Source organism: Brassica oleracea, unplaced genomic scaffold (assembly GCF_000695525.1).
Source record: "Brassica oleracea var. oleracea cultivar TO1000 unplaced genomic scaffold, BOL UnpScaffold01096, whole genome shotgun sequence".
NCBI classification, from domain to species: Eukaryota; Viridiplantae; Streptophyta; class Magnoliopsida; order Brassicales; family Brassicaceae; genus Brassica; species Brassica oleracea.
The window spans coordinates 8,197-25,406 of record NW_013617662.1 but is presented as its reverse complement, the minus strand read 5'-3'; the positions used below and the strand labels follow the sequence as shown (position 1 = coordinate 25,406).

Below are 17,210 nucleotides of genomic sequence, written 5' to 3'. Positions count from 1 at the left end.
ATACAAGGGTTTCAGAGAGACTAAGCATGTGAGGTCAAGGATAAGGTTGCTTTAATTCAAACTTGATCCAATGGGAGCTGTCACACGTTTTTGGCATCTTGGACCAGGTTCCTTTTGCCTTTACAGCCTGTTCCAGCCTGTGTGGATAAGGCTCAGTCACTCTATCCATCCAAACGGTCATCTCCCCTAAGGTAAAACTCCTTTGGCCGTTTACTTCTTTCACGCGGTAACTTCTCCTCTTGGTCGAGTGGTGGATTGATCCGGACCGTACGGATGGTACGGCCGGTACAGCCTTGTACGGTCTGATCACTCCCAAGCTTTCCTTCTCTTTGCCTTCACATTATCTCATTCCCAACTCCTTAAGCTATCTTCTCATATATTGTTCAACTCATTTCAACACCTGTGACTCCGACACCACTCCAACCCGCTTCAATAGAAACTATCATGGCGCGCCTTGCGCAGCAAGATGAAGCCCAGAAAGCAGCGACTGACCAAATCGCGGCGCTCGCAAAGATCTTAGCTCCTCCGCTGTGAACGTGGAAGCCTCGACGGCGCAGTACCGAAGACATCTGTTTAGCACTGAGAGAGCAAATGGCGCAGCACCAACGCACACTGCCGACCAAGATGTCACCGATGATGACGTGGCCCAAACCCCCGTAGGCCTTGATGCGCAAACGATAAACGAGCTCGCCGCGTTGAAACTGTCGGTGCTGGATATAAATTCCAAGATTCATCACGTCACCACGTCCGCTCCTCAGATCGAGCGAGTCCTAGCAGAAACTCTCCGGACGCCGTTCACAAAGAAAATAACGAAGGTTCGCCTCCGAAAGATGGAAAAGCTCCGTCTTCCAACCTTCGACGGTGTTTCCGACCCTTCTGCTCACGTTACATCCTTCAATATCGCAATGCGACGTGCGAACCTCTCTGATGAGGAAAAAGACGGCGGGTTTTGTCAACTCTTCGTCTAAACCCTAGAAGGTATCGCTCTTAACTGGTTCACCGGTCTCCAGGAGAACTCCGTTGATAGTTTTCACGACCTCTCGACGGCTTTTCTCAAAAATTACATCATGTTCACTCGACAAGAGGCCACCGCCACAGATCTTTGGAATCTCAACCACGCAAACGGGCAGAGCTTGAGAGATTTTATGGAAAAATTCAAATCCATTGTCTCGAAAGTCGACGTACCTGACCATATAGCCGTGGAGTCGTTGATGAACACCCTCCCCATTAAGTCACCATTTTGGGCTGATCTTTACCGACACCCAACAAGGTCAGTACCGGATGCCATCGCTCGATCCAATAACTTCATTCGAATGGAGGAGGATACTAGGGCTAAGGCGGCTAAAGAAGCAGCAGGGAAACAGACTCCCGCCTGGACGAATGACGCTCGTCACGAACCACGCCAACATTCAACAAGTGGCAAGCCTAACCAGAAAAAGGTTATATGAACGCTATAGACGACGGCGAACCATCAGGTTCCGCCACAGTGGTGCGAGAGAAGGGGTGGAATCATTGGGATCGAGATACCAGCCAGCAAAAGTCTAGCTCCCCGAACCAACAAGCTCGAACGCCGTCGAACCGAGTAAATGGTGTTCCTATCATGAGGTCAAATCACATGATACGAAGGATTGCAAAGTCTTATACGGGCACTTCCTCAAATCCATCGAAAATGGGAAAATCGAGATTGAATCTCCACAGAAGCCGAAAAATAATAAAAGTTGGAGCAAAAACAAAGAGAAGAAGATTCAGAAGTCTCAAGCAAAAGCCCCTCAGAAAGAAGAACGAGCCAGCCCTGAGAGACCCGCAGTAAACAATCTCAACCTCGAGGGTGAATCAACTGATGAAGAACCACCTAAAAACCGACGGCGAGTGGAAGTGATCCTCTCCCGACAGGCTGATTCCTCGGATGACGAAGCTCCACCGCAGCAACGAGATTTGCGCGAAAAATTGGATAGGAAAACGGATTCCAAGGATCTGCGTACATTTCTGAAGCGGAAGGCCGCAACGATGCACGAGAGCAGAACGGACCTTCGGACGTCCCTTGACGAGTCTAAATCAAGAAAGATGGCCCACAACGGAATGGCCACAAGCTTTCAATCCCTACCCGCAGATTTACGTGAACAGATCAACTCCAAAGCGGAAGATTTACGCGTTAAGCTTAGTCAACCAAGAAGCAAGATTTAAGACCGTACCTCGAAGCGAAACGGCAAGCGCAACGGGAGTTGATGAAGGCTACGAACACCCCACACCTTAACATCATAATGGGTGGTTTACCTCCCTGCGGGGACTCGGTGAGAACAGTTAAGGATTATAGACGTCAGACCGTCACTGCCCAAAAGTGGCCTTCACAAGTAGAAGCCGACCATCGAATCGATTTCTCGGCGGCCGACACTCACGGCGTTAGTATGCCGCATAACGATCCGCTCCTCATTGATATTGGAATTGGTGAGTGCCAGATCACAAAGGTTCTCGTCGACACTGGCAGTTCAGTCGACCTCATCATTCGAGACACGCTCGATAAAATGGGGGTCGACCTACGCGACATGAAGACCTCCTCACGCACTCTCACGGGGTTCAGGGGCTCCTCGGAACAGATGATCGGAACGATACGTCTCCCAGTTTATGCAGGTGACGTAACCCGCACCGTTAAGTTCTCTGTCGTCCGGGCTAAAGCACCTTACAACGCCATCCTCGGTACACCCTGGTTACACTCCATGAAGGCCATTCCCTCCACTTATCACCAGTGCGTTAAGTTTCCTGGGAAAGACGGAGCAACGCAGAAAATCCGTGGGGACCAACGGGCTGCGAGAGAACTGCTTATCGCCGTAGTCAAATTACAACAGTCAACCTCCCTCGTCAGCGCGGTCAACAAACCAATCCATAAGATCTATCCTCAGAAGGAGGAAATCCGCGAGTTACCCATCGACGAGGCTGACTTATCAATGGTCGTGCGCATTGGCGCTTATCTCTTCGACGAAATGCAATCGCTGATCATTCCCTTCTTCAAAGAGAATGCCTCAACCTTTACGTGGGTAACTTCTGATATGAAGGGAATAGATCCTGCAATAACATCTCATGAATTGAACGTTGACCCGACGTTCAAACTTATTCGACAGAAGAGGCAAAAACTCGGGCCCGAACGGTCTAAAGCAGTAAACGAGGAAGTTGATAGGTTGCTCGACGCAGGATTCATAGCCGAAGTACGGTACCCAGAGTGGCTGGCAAATCCCGTCGTCGTAAAGAAGAAAAACGGGAAGTGGCGCATCTGTGTTGACTTCACTGATTTGAACAAAGCATGCCCGAAAGACAACTACCCCCTCCCGCATATCGACCGCTTAGTAGAGTCGACCGCCGGAAATGAGCTCCTAACCCTTATGGATGCTTTTTCGGGTTACAATCAAATCATGATGCATACGGATGATCGCGAGAAAATGGCATTCATAACAGACAGAGGGACATATTGCTACAAAGTCATGCCTTTCGGCCTGAAGAACGCATGAGCGACATACCAGCGTCTAGTCAATATAATGTTCGCCGACAAACTTGGTAACACTATGGATGTTTACATAGACGACATGCTGGTCAAATTTTTGCTCCACGGACCATCTGGACCACTTGCGAGATTGCTTCAAGACGCCGAACGAGTACGGAATGCAGCTCAACCCGGTAAAATGCACCTTCGGTGTCACATCAGGAGAATTCATGGGTTACATTGTTACTCAGCGAGGCATCGAAGCAAACTCAAAGCAAATAACAGCAATCCTGGGTCTCCCAAGCCCGAAGAACACCCGCGAAGTTCAGCGTTTAACCGGAAGGATTGCAGCACTTAACAGGTTCATTTCAAGATCTACGGATAAATGCCTCCCATTCTACAAACTCCTGCGAGGAAATAATAGATTTTCCTGGGATGAAAAATGCGAGAAAGCGTTCAATCAACTCAAGCATTACCTCACGAGACCTCCAATTCTGTCGAAACCCGAAGTTGGGGATACCCTATCTCTATAGATTGTTGTCACCTCCTCGGCAGTCAGCAGCGTCCTTATACGAGAAGACCGAGGTGAACAGAATCCCATTTTCTCCATAAGCAAGAGAATGACGGCACCAGAGACGAGATACCCGACCTTAGAGATGATGGCCCTCGCCGTCGTCACCTCGGCAGGGAAACTCCGACCTTACTTCCAGTCACACACTATCGAGGTACTCTCCAACCAGCCCCTTCGAACGGTAATGCAAAATACCAATCAATCAGGGAAGCTAACAAAATGGGCAGTGGAACTAAGCGAGCACGACATCGTGTACAAGAATCGAACAGCAGCTAAGTCGCAAGTTCTTGCTGACTTTTTGTTCGAGCTAACACCGGAGTTAGAACAGGATCTCGTGCTACCAAGTCTGAACTGGATATTGCACGTAGATGGGTCATCCACGAACAAAGGTCCAGGGGCAGGCGTACAGCTCCAATCCCCGACAGGCGAACTAATCTGGCAGTCGTTCAGTTTTGGCTTTGTCGCATCCAACAACGAAGCCGAGTACGAGTCTCTCAACGCAGGACTTCGTCTCGTAAAAGCAGTAAAGGCTAAATGAATCAGCGCATACTACGACTCCCAACTCGTAGTGAGTCAGTTTCTTGGAGAATATGACATCAGAAATGAGAGGATGGATGCCTACTTAACACTCGTCAAAGATCTTACACAAGATTTCGAGTTCTTCGAGCTCACAAAAGTTCCCAGCGGAGAGAAGGTATGCGTGGATGCCCTCGCAGCCCTTGGAAGTAAGCTACTCGACCAGGTGAAAAGGACAATCCCGATACACAGGATCGAGAAGCCAAGCATCATCCCAGCGACGGAGCATCTTGCCATTGCAGCATCTATCACCAACGCCATGGATATTGACGAAGGGGAATCTCGCGCAACGGAAGAACAGCTCGACGATTGGCGAACGAAATTCATCAACTACCTATCCAACGGCGTATTGCCCACAGAAAAATGGGAAGCACAACGACTCAAACGATGCAGTGCGCATTACGTCGTCATGGACGGCACACTTCATCGATGGACTGCAACAAAGGTACTTCTTAAATATATTTGCGGAGACGAAATGAGACTAGTCATGGCCGAAACACATGAGGGGGCGGCATGAAATCATTCAGGAGGATGAGCTCAAGTATTAAAAGTGAAAAGCCTCGGTTTCTACTGGCCAACTATGAATGCAGATTGCGAGTCCTACGCCAAGAAATGTGACAAGTGCTAGCGACACGCTTCGACCATCCACAGTCCGACGGAGTTACTCCATACCTTGACGGCGCCATACCCCTTCGTGCGGTGGGGAATGGATATCACTGGACCAATCCCGAGCTCTCGACAGAAAAGATTCATCCTGGTCTTAACAGATTACTTCACTAAGTGGGTGGAAGCAGAAGCCTACGCCAGCATTACCGACAAGGAAGTGCAGAAGTTTGTTTGGAAAAACATCATCTGCAGACACGGGCTCCCGTATGAGATAATCACCGACAACGGATCCCAGTTTATCTCCCATAACTTCAAGGAATTATGCGACAGATGGAGGATTCGACTCAATATGTCCACACCGAGAAACCCGCAAAGCAACAGTCAAGCCGAGTCCACAAAGAAAACAATCATCGACCTACTTAAGAAACGACTCGACTTGAAGAAGGAATGCTGGGCCGAAGAACTGGACGGGATCCTCTGGTCCCATAGAACGACGCCTCGCGGAGCAACGAAAGCCACTCCTTTCTCGATGGCCTATGGAGTCTTAGCAATGGCACCTGCTGAGGTAAACGTGACGATCCTACGCCGTTCCAAAATGACGCAAAACATTGAACTTAACCAAGACATGCTCCTTGACGCACTGGATGACATCGAGGAAAGACGCGACCAAGCGTTACTTCGTATCCAAAACTATCAGCACCAGATCGAAAGCTACTACAACAAGAAGATTAAGTCCCGCCCCCTCGAATTGGGAAATCTGGTCCTACGAAAGGTGTTCGAAAACACTAAGGAGTGGAAAGCCGGAAAACTTGGAGCCAACTGGGAAGGACCCTACAAAATCATCGAGGTCGTAAAACCCAGAGTCTACCGCCTCGAGACTTCATCAGGCGAACCGGTGCCACGAGCCTGGAATTCGAAGCACCTTCGCCTTTTCCACAACTAGAAGTATCAAAAGCAGATGAACGACCAACGGTCACGTAGGCAGCCTTAACGGGTCCAGCTGTAACAAAAAAAAAATAAACCCTTCCCCGAGAAGTCGCACTTCCCCGAGAAGTCGTACAACCCATGCGATACCGACGTGAGTTCGCCCCGGCATCTCGAAACAAACGTACCAGTACTCGCACCCCACGGCCGAGTATGTCCTGATCAGACACATACTCGCGGGAACCCGGTCATAATCATAGCATTAACTAATATGCCCGAAACGATGACTCCTATCCATTTTATGATTTGCTAAGTAAGGTTTGGCCGACCGAACACTTAGAAATTACTTTGAGATCGAGTTAGGAACCGTTGTCGTTTAAAAATCTGTTTTACGGTCTAAAGTTATCCTACATTGACTCGTATCTAGTCGACGTACGTCAAGCAAACAAGGAAACTTGACAAAACGACCAAGTAATACTTGAGCGAGAGTTATTAAAATTCACAGCCCATACGAGATAACGTCGAAAAAACGACTATATCGCTATCTCGATATGGCGCGAAGTCACACGCTATATAATCACTTCCAGACTTCTTGCAAATTCTCGATCTACCGAATACTCAAAGAAAGAAACGAGACAAATAAGGCAGGATTCATAAAGAGAAGAAATAAACAAAGTTTTAAACATGCAAAAGACCACGCCGGGTCAAAGTCATATTACATCAAAAGCAAGAGTTCTTTTTCTCAAGATAAAGGGGAGATGAAGTAATGGAGTCATTCCGCGGGATCCTTAGCCTGTTCCTGCGCAATGTTCCCGCCACCAAAAGATGGCTCCGAAAGATCGGCATTCATCAATTGATCCGCATCGATGCCCTCAACACAAGCTGTCGCCTCGCCTTCACGAACCTCAGGCGGATTATTAAGAGGATGATCTTCGGAACCAATCATCTCTCCGCCCCGATCCTTGTGAACTTCCTCACCGCCATCATCTCTATTTGACCCTTGGCCCTGGTTATCCTCCGGATTCGATACTGAAGAGTCAGAGATCTCGAGAACATCGTTCCCATCTTTGTTCCCAACAGACCTTGCTCCTTCGTCAACAGCCTGAGAGTCAAGAGCCGATGCGTCATTCCTGTCGTCGTTCCCAACGGACTTTATTCCCTCATCAACTGCTTGAGAGCCGAGATCCGGCGCATCGGTTTTCGACGATCCGTCCTCTGCGGAACGGGATGGGGCAGTCGGGGCTCCGAGACGATTAGTGGGACTTCGGAGGACTACATCAGTTCTTGGATCGACCAACCCTACGTTAGATCCATGGGGGTCAAAGCCCACAAAAGCTCACATGTCGACGAACTGAGAGTCGAGACGAAGTGGAGAAAGGATAAAGTCGGCCTCTGGGATCTCACCGGGATCAAGCTTCGAGGCTTCCTCTTTGAACTGCTTCTCACGGGCGGCAAACATGTCGATGGTCTCTTGCGGGATGTCGCGACCGCCAGCCCTTAAAGCCTTGAGGCAGTTCTTAGTTCCGAACGCCTGACATTGAAGCAACCGCGCCGTGTCGAAAGGTCCACAGCGAGTCTACCATTCACGCAGATTCGCAAAATGCTTGTTGGATTTTGCAATCTTCTCGGTTTCGACCCTCACCCTCTCCTTCGTAACCTCATAAATATGCGAGTCCCTAAGGCGGTCCAGCTCTTTCTTATGCTCCGCAGCCTTGACCCCCATCTCCTCTATAAGATCGGCCTTCCATCGCTCCAGAATTTCGATAGTAGAACGAGCAACGGAAAGCTCTTCCTCGGCTGCATCGGCTCGTTTCTGATGGGCTTTCCTCCGAACAACCTCACGGTCTCGCTTCTCCGCCATCCTCTCGAACTCTTCTTGCCATTCCGCCTTCTTGCGGCGGAGAAGTCTATTCTTGCACGTCACTGTCTTCTTAAACTCCTCTGATTCAGCAAGCGCTTCTTTCAGCGCAGAGTCGTATTTCTCAACAACGAAGTTCGAGACCCCGTCGCTCTGCGAGACACAAAGACCAGAATACTTAGGCAACAGAGTATGTAAATAACGCAAACGGAAGAAATGAAAGAACCTAAAGAGAGACTTACCAACAATTTGGTACGAGCAGAGTCAACGTACTCATCCTTAAAGATTAAATCAGCGACCGGTGGAAAGGGTTTCTGGCCGCATTTGATCTGACTAACTAGTTCCGCGCACCGTTGCGGAGCATAGATGATGGGAGTTAGCCCATCGTACTCAAACGAGACACGATCCGGAAACTCGACCCTCAGAGTCTTCCTAACAACTGGAACGCCACCAGTCGATGAACCGGGGACCGATGCCTCAGGGTTCGATGGAGCCTGGCGCCTGGTCGTTCCTTGCCCGTCAGTCCGCTTCGACCTTTTCTTTTGAAGTGGAGCTTCGGGCGAAACGCTACGAGGCTCATCCGCTAGGGCCAAGTTAAGAGAGGTCCCATCAGTCGAGATGGATGGAACAGAGGAACGATCCGCCTCAGCCTCTCGGTTCGCAATATTCCCTTTCGAAGACAGTTGTTTCTTCTTCTTTTTCTTCTTCGAAGACGGCTCTGCAGTCTCCGAACAACCACTTCCCTAAGGAAGAACCTCGAGATCATCACCAACGGAAGACGCGTCGCGAGATCTCTTCTTGCTCTTTTTCTTAGAAGCAGCAGCAGCAACGCCAGGCGAGGGTTTGCGATGGTCGAGACTCACGAGGCTCGCGTCGCTAGCCACCAACAAGTTAGACGGCACCGACGGTTCGACATTAGGAAAGCCTAGCTCCGTTGCCATTATAGCACTCAAATCTGGAAGTCCTCTCATTCTCCTCGCTGCTTTGATTCTCTTCTGTTCTTCATTAGAGAACAACGAAATCCGCCTCTTTGTCTTGTTAGCCGAAGGAAGGAGACTCGAATCCCAATCTCCTGCGAAGGTTACACGAAAAGGAAAAAGCTTGTTTACCAAAGAAGAAATAGTCACCTCCGAAATGGAACGAAGAAAGGAATGGACTTACTCCTGGAAATTCCGGCGATCGAACGGTGAACCCTCTCCCAAGAAATACTCCCCCAATTCTATTGAGCAAATCTCACAACGGCACGAGCGTTCGTAAGAAAGTCTTCCGGATAGTCGCGAGAAGTCGGATGGTAGGCTGCATAAAAGAAGACAACAAAAGTAGAAAGCAGTTAGTATACAAAGAAATGATACGAGCTAACGAAGATGTTCTACCAAGCAAAGGGTTCCATAGGACATGGCAGACGCCATCTGGCGGGTCTTCGAAGGTAGAGTCATCGCATTTAACGAAGAAGTAAGATCTCTGCCAATCCAGCGTCTTATTAGGATGCATTCCTATCACATTGTAGCTTGGACGCATTTTTATCAATATAAGTCCGTCGTCTAACGAGCTGATGGACGTCAACTCCTCGAAAGTACGAACGCTCAACGAGACATCGATTTCAGCGGCCATAACCATCAGAGTGACTGCAATACGCCACGAGCCATTCAAAAACTAACTTATCGCTGCATCTTGGCGCCTCGTATACGATGTGACTAGTCGAGGAATTGGGAACCAAAGCTTCGTGTCGTCTCGAAAATAAGATTCGTAAACACACTGATACCCAACCGGCGGTGACCAAGGCCTTGGGCTTGCTGAGGGAATCAAGAAGGTTACCCCTAGTCCATGACGTTCCCTCATAAGTTTCTTCACGCTATTAGGAGTCGACTGAGTCTTAGTAACGTTCTCCCAAGCTTGACCACTCACATCAGGAGAGCGCATGAACTCGGGAGCTATCGCCGGTAGTTCCTCGAAGATGCCTCCAGGATAGTAGCATGTCGGCACGTAATTAACAGGAGGAGCTCCGTCTCCCGCACCCCCAGAATCGTCTCTCTCGCAAGCCTGCGGCTCATCTGGATTTCCTCTCACTTCCTGCCGATACGAACGCGCAGATTCGGAGACCAGGATCCTTTGAGATAGATCTAAATTCCCGGTGTCCATCATCGCGTTGTGATGAATCCGATCAAATTCCTCAAGCGATGCCTCACTCGCGTCTCTCGAAGGACTAGACACAGTTGCGACCTCCTTTCCTTTCTGTTTGCGAGACAATCTCCCACCAGACGACATATCGCTATCTATGTTACAACAACAACCTTGAGAGAGAAGTGAGAAGGAAGAGAGAGAAAATACCTGAGAAGTGCGGAGAAGAATGGAGAGAATGAGAAGGGAGTAAGTATTTATAGGGAAAGAAGGGGCGCTTCCCCGAGGCGTCATCATTTAGCCTACGTGGGCCTAGGAACAATTACCTAGCCGCCGAAGAAATCGAAGCGTCGGTTCGACTTCCCGTAATAACCGGCCTCAACCTCGACCAGAACCAATGGTTAGGGAAAATCTAACTAAACCAAAACCGGTTCGGTTAAGATTTTGCTAAACCATCCGACGAAGCGAAAACGCCTAACGATGCCTCGCGACGCCCGATGTGGAGACATTCCTTCGAAACGATCCATCTGTCCTCCCAAACCTTTAACTTCCTAAATTCATCGAATCCAACAGGATTTTCATCTCGATGAACTGGGGGGACTTACTGTAGAGGGTAGATTCGACCATCCCTCAAGGCCCAAAGAACAGACGGCCCGGCCCACATGAGGCGGAGCAACGGCTCGGCGCGACGGATCGAAGGGTCTAATTCGGCGTAATGAGAGGGAGCTTTCGATGGGCTTCTCGACTAAGCGCCCCGAGGGAACGACTCCACAAGACAGCGTGGGCTTCTCGGCCCAGCGAGTTAAAAGCCCACAAAGACGACGCAAACTAGGTCACGGGAGAGCGTGAGGTCAGCTATAGATAGGAAAGGAAAGGCAACGTAAATAGGATCCGAAATCACTGATACACGCTTGGCGGCTAGATTAGGATTTTTACCTTTGTTGTCTCGTCTTGTTGTATCTCTCTGGCAAAGCCTTTCAGGCTCCGGTACCTTCTCTTACACGCATTTCCTTTCCTTGTAACCGACGAAACACTCTTCCGACCGTTAATAAGACGTCTTTGCTTAAACCCACTTCTAAAACTGAACGTTCTCTCGTTCCGTACTGTTTCCTGATCAAACACCTTATGAGCTTTTTTCTCCAAACTGCTTACATTTTCCAAGCACAACAACTAATTAGATTCATTTTGAGGAACTCTTTTAGCTTTTAAGCTAAGAGCCAGAAAAGAAGCCGTTGAACAAAGGAGAGTAGGAGATATATATGTTACAGGTTGGTCTCACATCCACAAGTAGAAAAAAGTTGAATTTGGTTTCAATAAGCTTGGAAGGAGAGGAGAGTTGGACTGGTTATATTGTTTACAGGTTGGTCTCAGTCCAAAAAAGTAGAATGTTGATCCGCTTTGCACCAGATAAAAGTGGCTATCCGTTGGAAAATATTGTCAAGAAACCAGAATCTTGTGTGCAAAGGAGTCTAAAAAAGTCAGGGAAGAAGAAGCAAAAGTGGTCAGATTCTTGGTTTAAGTTCAAAAGCATGCCAGTGATGCACAATTTGGTGGATAGTTCGAAAGAAACATGAAGTGGGGGAGTCATATTTTTGGGTTTAGATGAACTGTCTCTGTGGCATAAAACAATTGGTGTTAGCACTGTTGGGACATTGATACGAGACACCAATGCAGGAGCAAGTTATATCCACGTTGCTGAACCTTATATGTTTGTTTGAGAAAGGTGCTGAATAAGAAATCAATTTGTGAAACTCAATCAGTTCCAACCTATGGTGATGACTCGTTTTGATACATCATCGACACGTGTTGGTTCATGCCAACGAGATGCTGAAAACATGCTGCCTTGATAATCATCAGAGGAGATAGATGTAACACCATCTAAGGCTTATCAGAGAAATTAAAGTTGAAGAAGTTATAGCTTCTCTCTTCTTACTTGAGAATACAAGATAGTTACTCAGAACAAGGTTTTACAAATCTAGCAAACAATACTCAAATCCAGACATACAATTATCTTTGTTAAATCAATGAACAATCACCAAAATACATAATAACTAACCCTAAGCGCTGTTCACCTCTATGTTTTGTTTGGCTGCCAAATCACCCTTCTGAAAGTCCAAAGAGAAAAAAAGATAAGTCTGAGTGAAACTAAGATTCTACAAAGTAAGAAGCAAACTAAAGCAAAGAGATTAAGAGCTATGTCATACCAAGCGATTTATCTGGCCTTGTCTCCGGGTACACGTACTGGTCAGGTAGTAGAAAAGGGTCTTCAAGATATCACATAGAAAAACAAAAGAGGTCAAAAGATACAAAATTTTGTTATTCAGAACTAAGTCTTGTAAAATTAATTGACTTACAATGCTTCAATTGGTTTTTCAGAGGTCCAGGGACTGCTACCCATCGATCTCCCACCACAAGCATATCTCCACCCTATTAGCATTAGAAACAGGAAGCAAAATTGAATGTGTGTGTTTTTTTCTTTTCAACTGTATATAAGATTAAAATTACACATACCTCGGCTATTGTTAAATACACATACTTAACTTGCTCATGGTACACAACGATGGTGATGTCAGAGACTGGTTGAGCAGCTAACAGAAGATTTAGCTTTTTGCCGTGGACAAATTTTATCACTTTGTAGAAGAAGTTCCACGATTCTTGCGGGAGGTTTCTGGTTTGTTCAATACGAGCGTAGAGAATTTCCCTTAGAAGAGGAAAATTTCTTTTTTCAATGCTGAAAATCTGCCCAAAAAAAAAAAAAAGAAAATAAACTAATTAATAACTCATGAAAATATTGTTAGATGTTTGAATCTCAAAATCTCACCTTGAGAAGTTTCTCATCGTACTGCTTCCCAATGGACTGAGACAACTGAGATTTGATGTCGTTGAAGAGACTCTCCGGAGACTTAGTAGCATCTGCCATCTCGCCGGAGACCAGAAGAGTCAACTGGACGATCGACACGGCTTCTCTAAAAATGCCTTATCTAATAAACCAATAAAATAAAAAAGAAATATTATTTTAACTCTAATCAATAGAAACCGTATGACCAAGATTATTATGATGTACAATAATAGTTTTATTCATTTATGATTAGGGGTGAAATGCCACTCGAACCCATAGCTAACTGGTTTTCTCCAAAATGCGTTGAGTCGTGCTTTTTCGAATTCCTGCACCCATGGACATACGATCTGGCATGCCTTTCCTAGTTGATCCTGATTTAACATTAAAAAATATATTGATTTTTCCCATGTTAACAAGTTTGATAATCATAACTGGAAATACAATGTTTTTTTTCTTTTTCTGAGCAAACAAATTAAAGATCCATCCATTCAAATATGTCACGTAAAAAACCGTAGTTCCATCCTTCTTTTGGAGTCGCAGAGCTTGGACATCGAAGCTATGCTGAACAATCTCACCTCACACCAAAGCAAGAGACTTGTCACGATCTTCTCCTTCGTCAAGCCTTGATATACAGCGTAGCTTTCAGGTTACCAACAAAAGGGCAATCAGAAAATTCCCTTAACCGCAATGCAATACTTCACAAGCGCTTCTAGCGTTATCCTCTGTTCCCAGATGAACCTCATCGAACCATGTGATGAAGGATCATCCCCGCAACTATGATCTTATACTTGTCTCTCTTCGCTAGCAGCGAGCTTCTACTCCATACTTGTTGGATAATTTCAATCTTGTAGAAACTTAACATATTATTAGATGTTTAATATGTCAAGATAAACACAATAAATAAATAAGAAAATGAAGTTTTCTATTTAAGTTAGGTTTGTGTTTTCCATATCCCACATGTTTAAGAGAATTGACTTTCATATAAATATATGTCTAATGGAGAGGTATTCCATATGATCTAAGAGAAACATATTGAGAGCTTTAGTTTTGAGTAGTTTCTAAAGCTAATTGGAAAAATAGTTCTTATAATTATTGTGTTTCTAGAGATTAGAATTAATATAAGAGCCTCAGATTGGAGACTTGATCTAAGCTTAAGTTTTAGTTTAAGATCCTGGTGCTTATGAACAAGATATCGCGTAAGCAAGATGGCAGACGTGACTAGGGCTCCACGCACGAAAGACCTTGGATTTGCATCCATCCAATGTCTGATGTTGACATCGACAAACTACACAGTTTGGTCGATGATGATGAATGTTCTACTTCGTGTTCATGAAGTGTGGGACACGATCCAATCCGGTTTAGATGATCAGAAGAAGAACGATGTTGCGATAGCTCTTTTGTTTCAATATGTTCCCGAGACATTGATTCTCCAGGTGGGCGAACAAACCGCATCAAAACAGATCTTGAACGCCATCAAGTCGCGACACCTTAGAGCTGATCGTGTAAGGGAGGCGAGACTTCAGACGTTAATGTCAGAGTTTGATAGGTTGAAGATGGATGATAATGATACGGTCGATGACTTCACAGGGAAGATATCAGGCCTATCATCTAAAGCAACTTCGTTGGGAGAGAACATAGAAGAATAGAAGATGGTCAAGAAGTTCTTGAAGGGTCTTCCGAGGCACAAGTACATCCAGATCGTAACGTCTCTTGAGCAAGTGCTAGACCTCAACAAGACGGGTTTTGAGGATATAGTTGGAAGGCTTAAGGAGTACGAGGAGCGTCTAGGAGAAGAAACTCAGAAAGAAGCTCAAGGGAAGTTGATGTTTTCGAACAATGAAGAATATAGTCAGAGGGGCTATGAGAATTCCCGTAGTAGAGGAAGAGGACAGAACGGTAGAGGCATAGGTCGAGGTAGGTCACATAACCAAAATCGTGCGTCACACACCGAAGAAACAACTCGAAGAAGAATCGTTCAAAGCTGATATGTTGGAGATGTGTCAAACCTGGTCACTACGCAACTGTCTATCCCGAGAAGACAGCGAAGAATCAAGAAACCAACGTAAACGAGACAGAAGAGGCCAATGCACTCTATGTACACGAGGTGGTGTTCTTGAACAATGATAAGGTGATTCCGAATAATCTTGATATCGACAAAGGCAATGCAAGTGTCTGGTATTTGGATAATGGAGCGAATAATCACATGACGAGAAACAAGGAGTTCTTTTTGAGTTTGAATCTCAACACCAAAGAGAAGGTGAAGTTTGGTGATGGATCGTGTGTTGACATTGTAGGAAAGGGTGTGGTTACTTTTGTGTGCAAGACTGGAGAGATAAAGGAACTGAAAGACATATACTACATACATGATCTGAAGCACAATAAATTGAGTTTTGGGCAAGCAACAAAGGATGGATGTGAGGTTAACATGAAAGATCTCTACTTAACACTCACAGATTCAGATGGAACGTTGCTAGTACGTGTTACAAGATCTCCAAATCGCCTCTACAAGACCCCTATGGAGATAAGTTACCCGAAGTGTATACATGTCAGGGACGAATATGCTACACGAAAGTGGCACACTCGACTAGAACATTCATGGACGTCCAAAGGGTCCATAACACACAAGGCAGAATGGAAACCACAATCCCAGTTGGAGGCAGACACACAATATCCTTAAAACAAAGCAAAATCTATGTGAATTCCATTCATGCAGCTATGTGAACTGCGTTTTTGACCGGCATGTGCTTCCACACCTCCACTGCAAAAGGGCAGGTAAAATAGATATGCATCTTTGTCTCCTTTTTGTTCCATCTAGGACAGTTTGTAGCTGATAAAATTCCTTTTTTTGAAGGTTTTCTCCAAGGGGAATCGCGTTGTTGATAATTGACCATATATATAGTTTCAGCTTAGATGAGCAGTTGCTTCTCCATACATCTCGTGTCCAGTTGAAACTATCATCCGTACTGATTATCTGTTGTTGGTTCTTCTTGGATGCAGAGAAATATCCAGATCTTGTAGAGTAGATTCATGTTGGCAAGGGTTGCCAAAAAAATCTGTCTTCCACTCTACTTCTACTCGGGTGAAGACTTAAGAACTTTCCTAAAAGCTCAGGTAGGAATTTTTCGACTCTTACTTTATTCCATTTCAGGTCTATAGTTAGGAGATCCGAGACCATAAAATCCATACCTTCTTATGGGATAAGTCCATAAGGTTTGATATTTGCGTCTAGAGAAATCCATGAGTCCTTCCAAACTGTAGTTGTATGTCTGTTGTCAATAACCTTTCTTGTGTTGTCCTTCAATAGGTCTCTCCCAAACATGATGCTCCACCATCAATGTGAGCAGGAGCTCGGTAGGTTTGTGTCTAGGAAGCCTTGTCTTTTGCAATACTTTCCTTTCAGGATCCTAGCTAGGAGGCAATTTGGAACTGTGATGATCCTCCACGCTAGCTTAGCCAATAGAGCCTTATTAAAGAGTTGAATATCCCTTAAGCCCAGTACCCCCATAGCCTTTGCGCACGTCAAAAGATCCCATGATACCCAACAAATCTTCTTGCTTCCATCATAACCACCCCACCAAAATCTTGTTAATACTGACTGTATTCTTTTGCAAAGACTTATAGGGATTTGGAAGCAGCTCATCGTGTATGTTGGGATCGCGGTTAGAACGGCTTTTAGCAGAGTTAACTTTTCTGCTCTACTGAGGAAACATGTAGACCAGCTCATAGATCTTTGACGTATATGATCCACTATAGAGGTAAATAGATCTCTTTTTCTCCTTCCAAAATGCTTAGGCATACCAAGATATTTACCTAGGCCTCCTACTTTACTACTTTATTGATTCCTAAGATTTTTTTTGGTGCAGACTTGACCGCCTGTGGGGCTTTTGAAGAAAAGGTGATGAAGGATTTGATCTTATTTATCTTCTGGTCTGAGTCATTTCTATACTCCGAGAGGATTTGTACTAATTTTTCACAACTTGTACGGTTTGCTTGACAGAAGAACATGGTGTCATCTGCGAAGAGCAGATGATTCACCCTTGGACAAGCCCTCGCAACTCTTATACCCTGGAGTGTTCCATCATTCTCACCCTTTCGACATAAGCCAGTTAAGACTTCCCCGCAAAGTATGAAGATCGCAAAGAATGAAGATGTACGGCGACAGGGGGTCTCCTTGTCGAATTCCTCGGTGATGTTTTACATTCCCATTTACCGAGTCATTGACTAGATATGAATATGATATCGTTGT

At 45.8% G+C, this 17,210-nt stretch overlaps 3 protein-coding genes across 3 annotated transcripts; 2 read left to right on the top strand and 1 right to left on the bottom strand.

Moving 5' to 3' along the window:
* Positions 1-2,261: 2,261 nt before the first annotated feature.
* Positions 2,262-3,500, top strand: LOC106320859. The gene has a single exon (XM_013759209.1). It carries the CDS (start codon positions 2,262-2,264, stop codon positions 3,498-3,500), a length of 1,239 nt encoding a protein of 412 aa, XP_013614663.1.
* Positions 3,501-12,018: 8,518 nt separating this feature from the next.
* On the bottom strand, positions 12,019-13,087 carry LOC106320860. The gene is made up of 5 exons (XM_013759210.1): positions 12,947-13,087; positions 12,637-12,864; positions 12,480-12,552; positions 12,330-12,389; positions 12,019-12,230 (listed from the first exon to the last, which is right to left on the bottom strand). Exons 1-5 carry the CDS (start codon positions 13,043-13,045, stop codon positions 12,223-12,225), a joined length of 468 nt encoding a protein of 155 aa, XP_013614664.1. The 5' UTR covers positions 13,046-13,087; the 3' UTR covers positions 12,019-12,222.
* A 1,526-nt stretch (positions 13,088-14,613) lies between these two features.
* LOC106320857 lies at positions 14,614-15,641 on the top strand. The gene is made up of 2 exons (XM_013759208.1): positions 14,614-14,878; positions 15,007-15,641. Exons 1-2 carry the CDS (start codon positions 14,614-14,616, stop codon positions 15,639-15,641), a joined length of 900 nt encoding a protein of 299 aa, XP_013614662.1.
* The last annotated feature ends 1,569 nt before the right edge of the window (positions 15,642-17,210 follow it).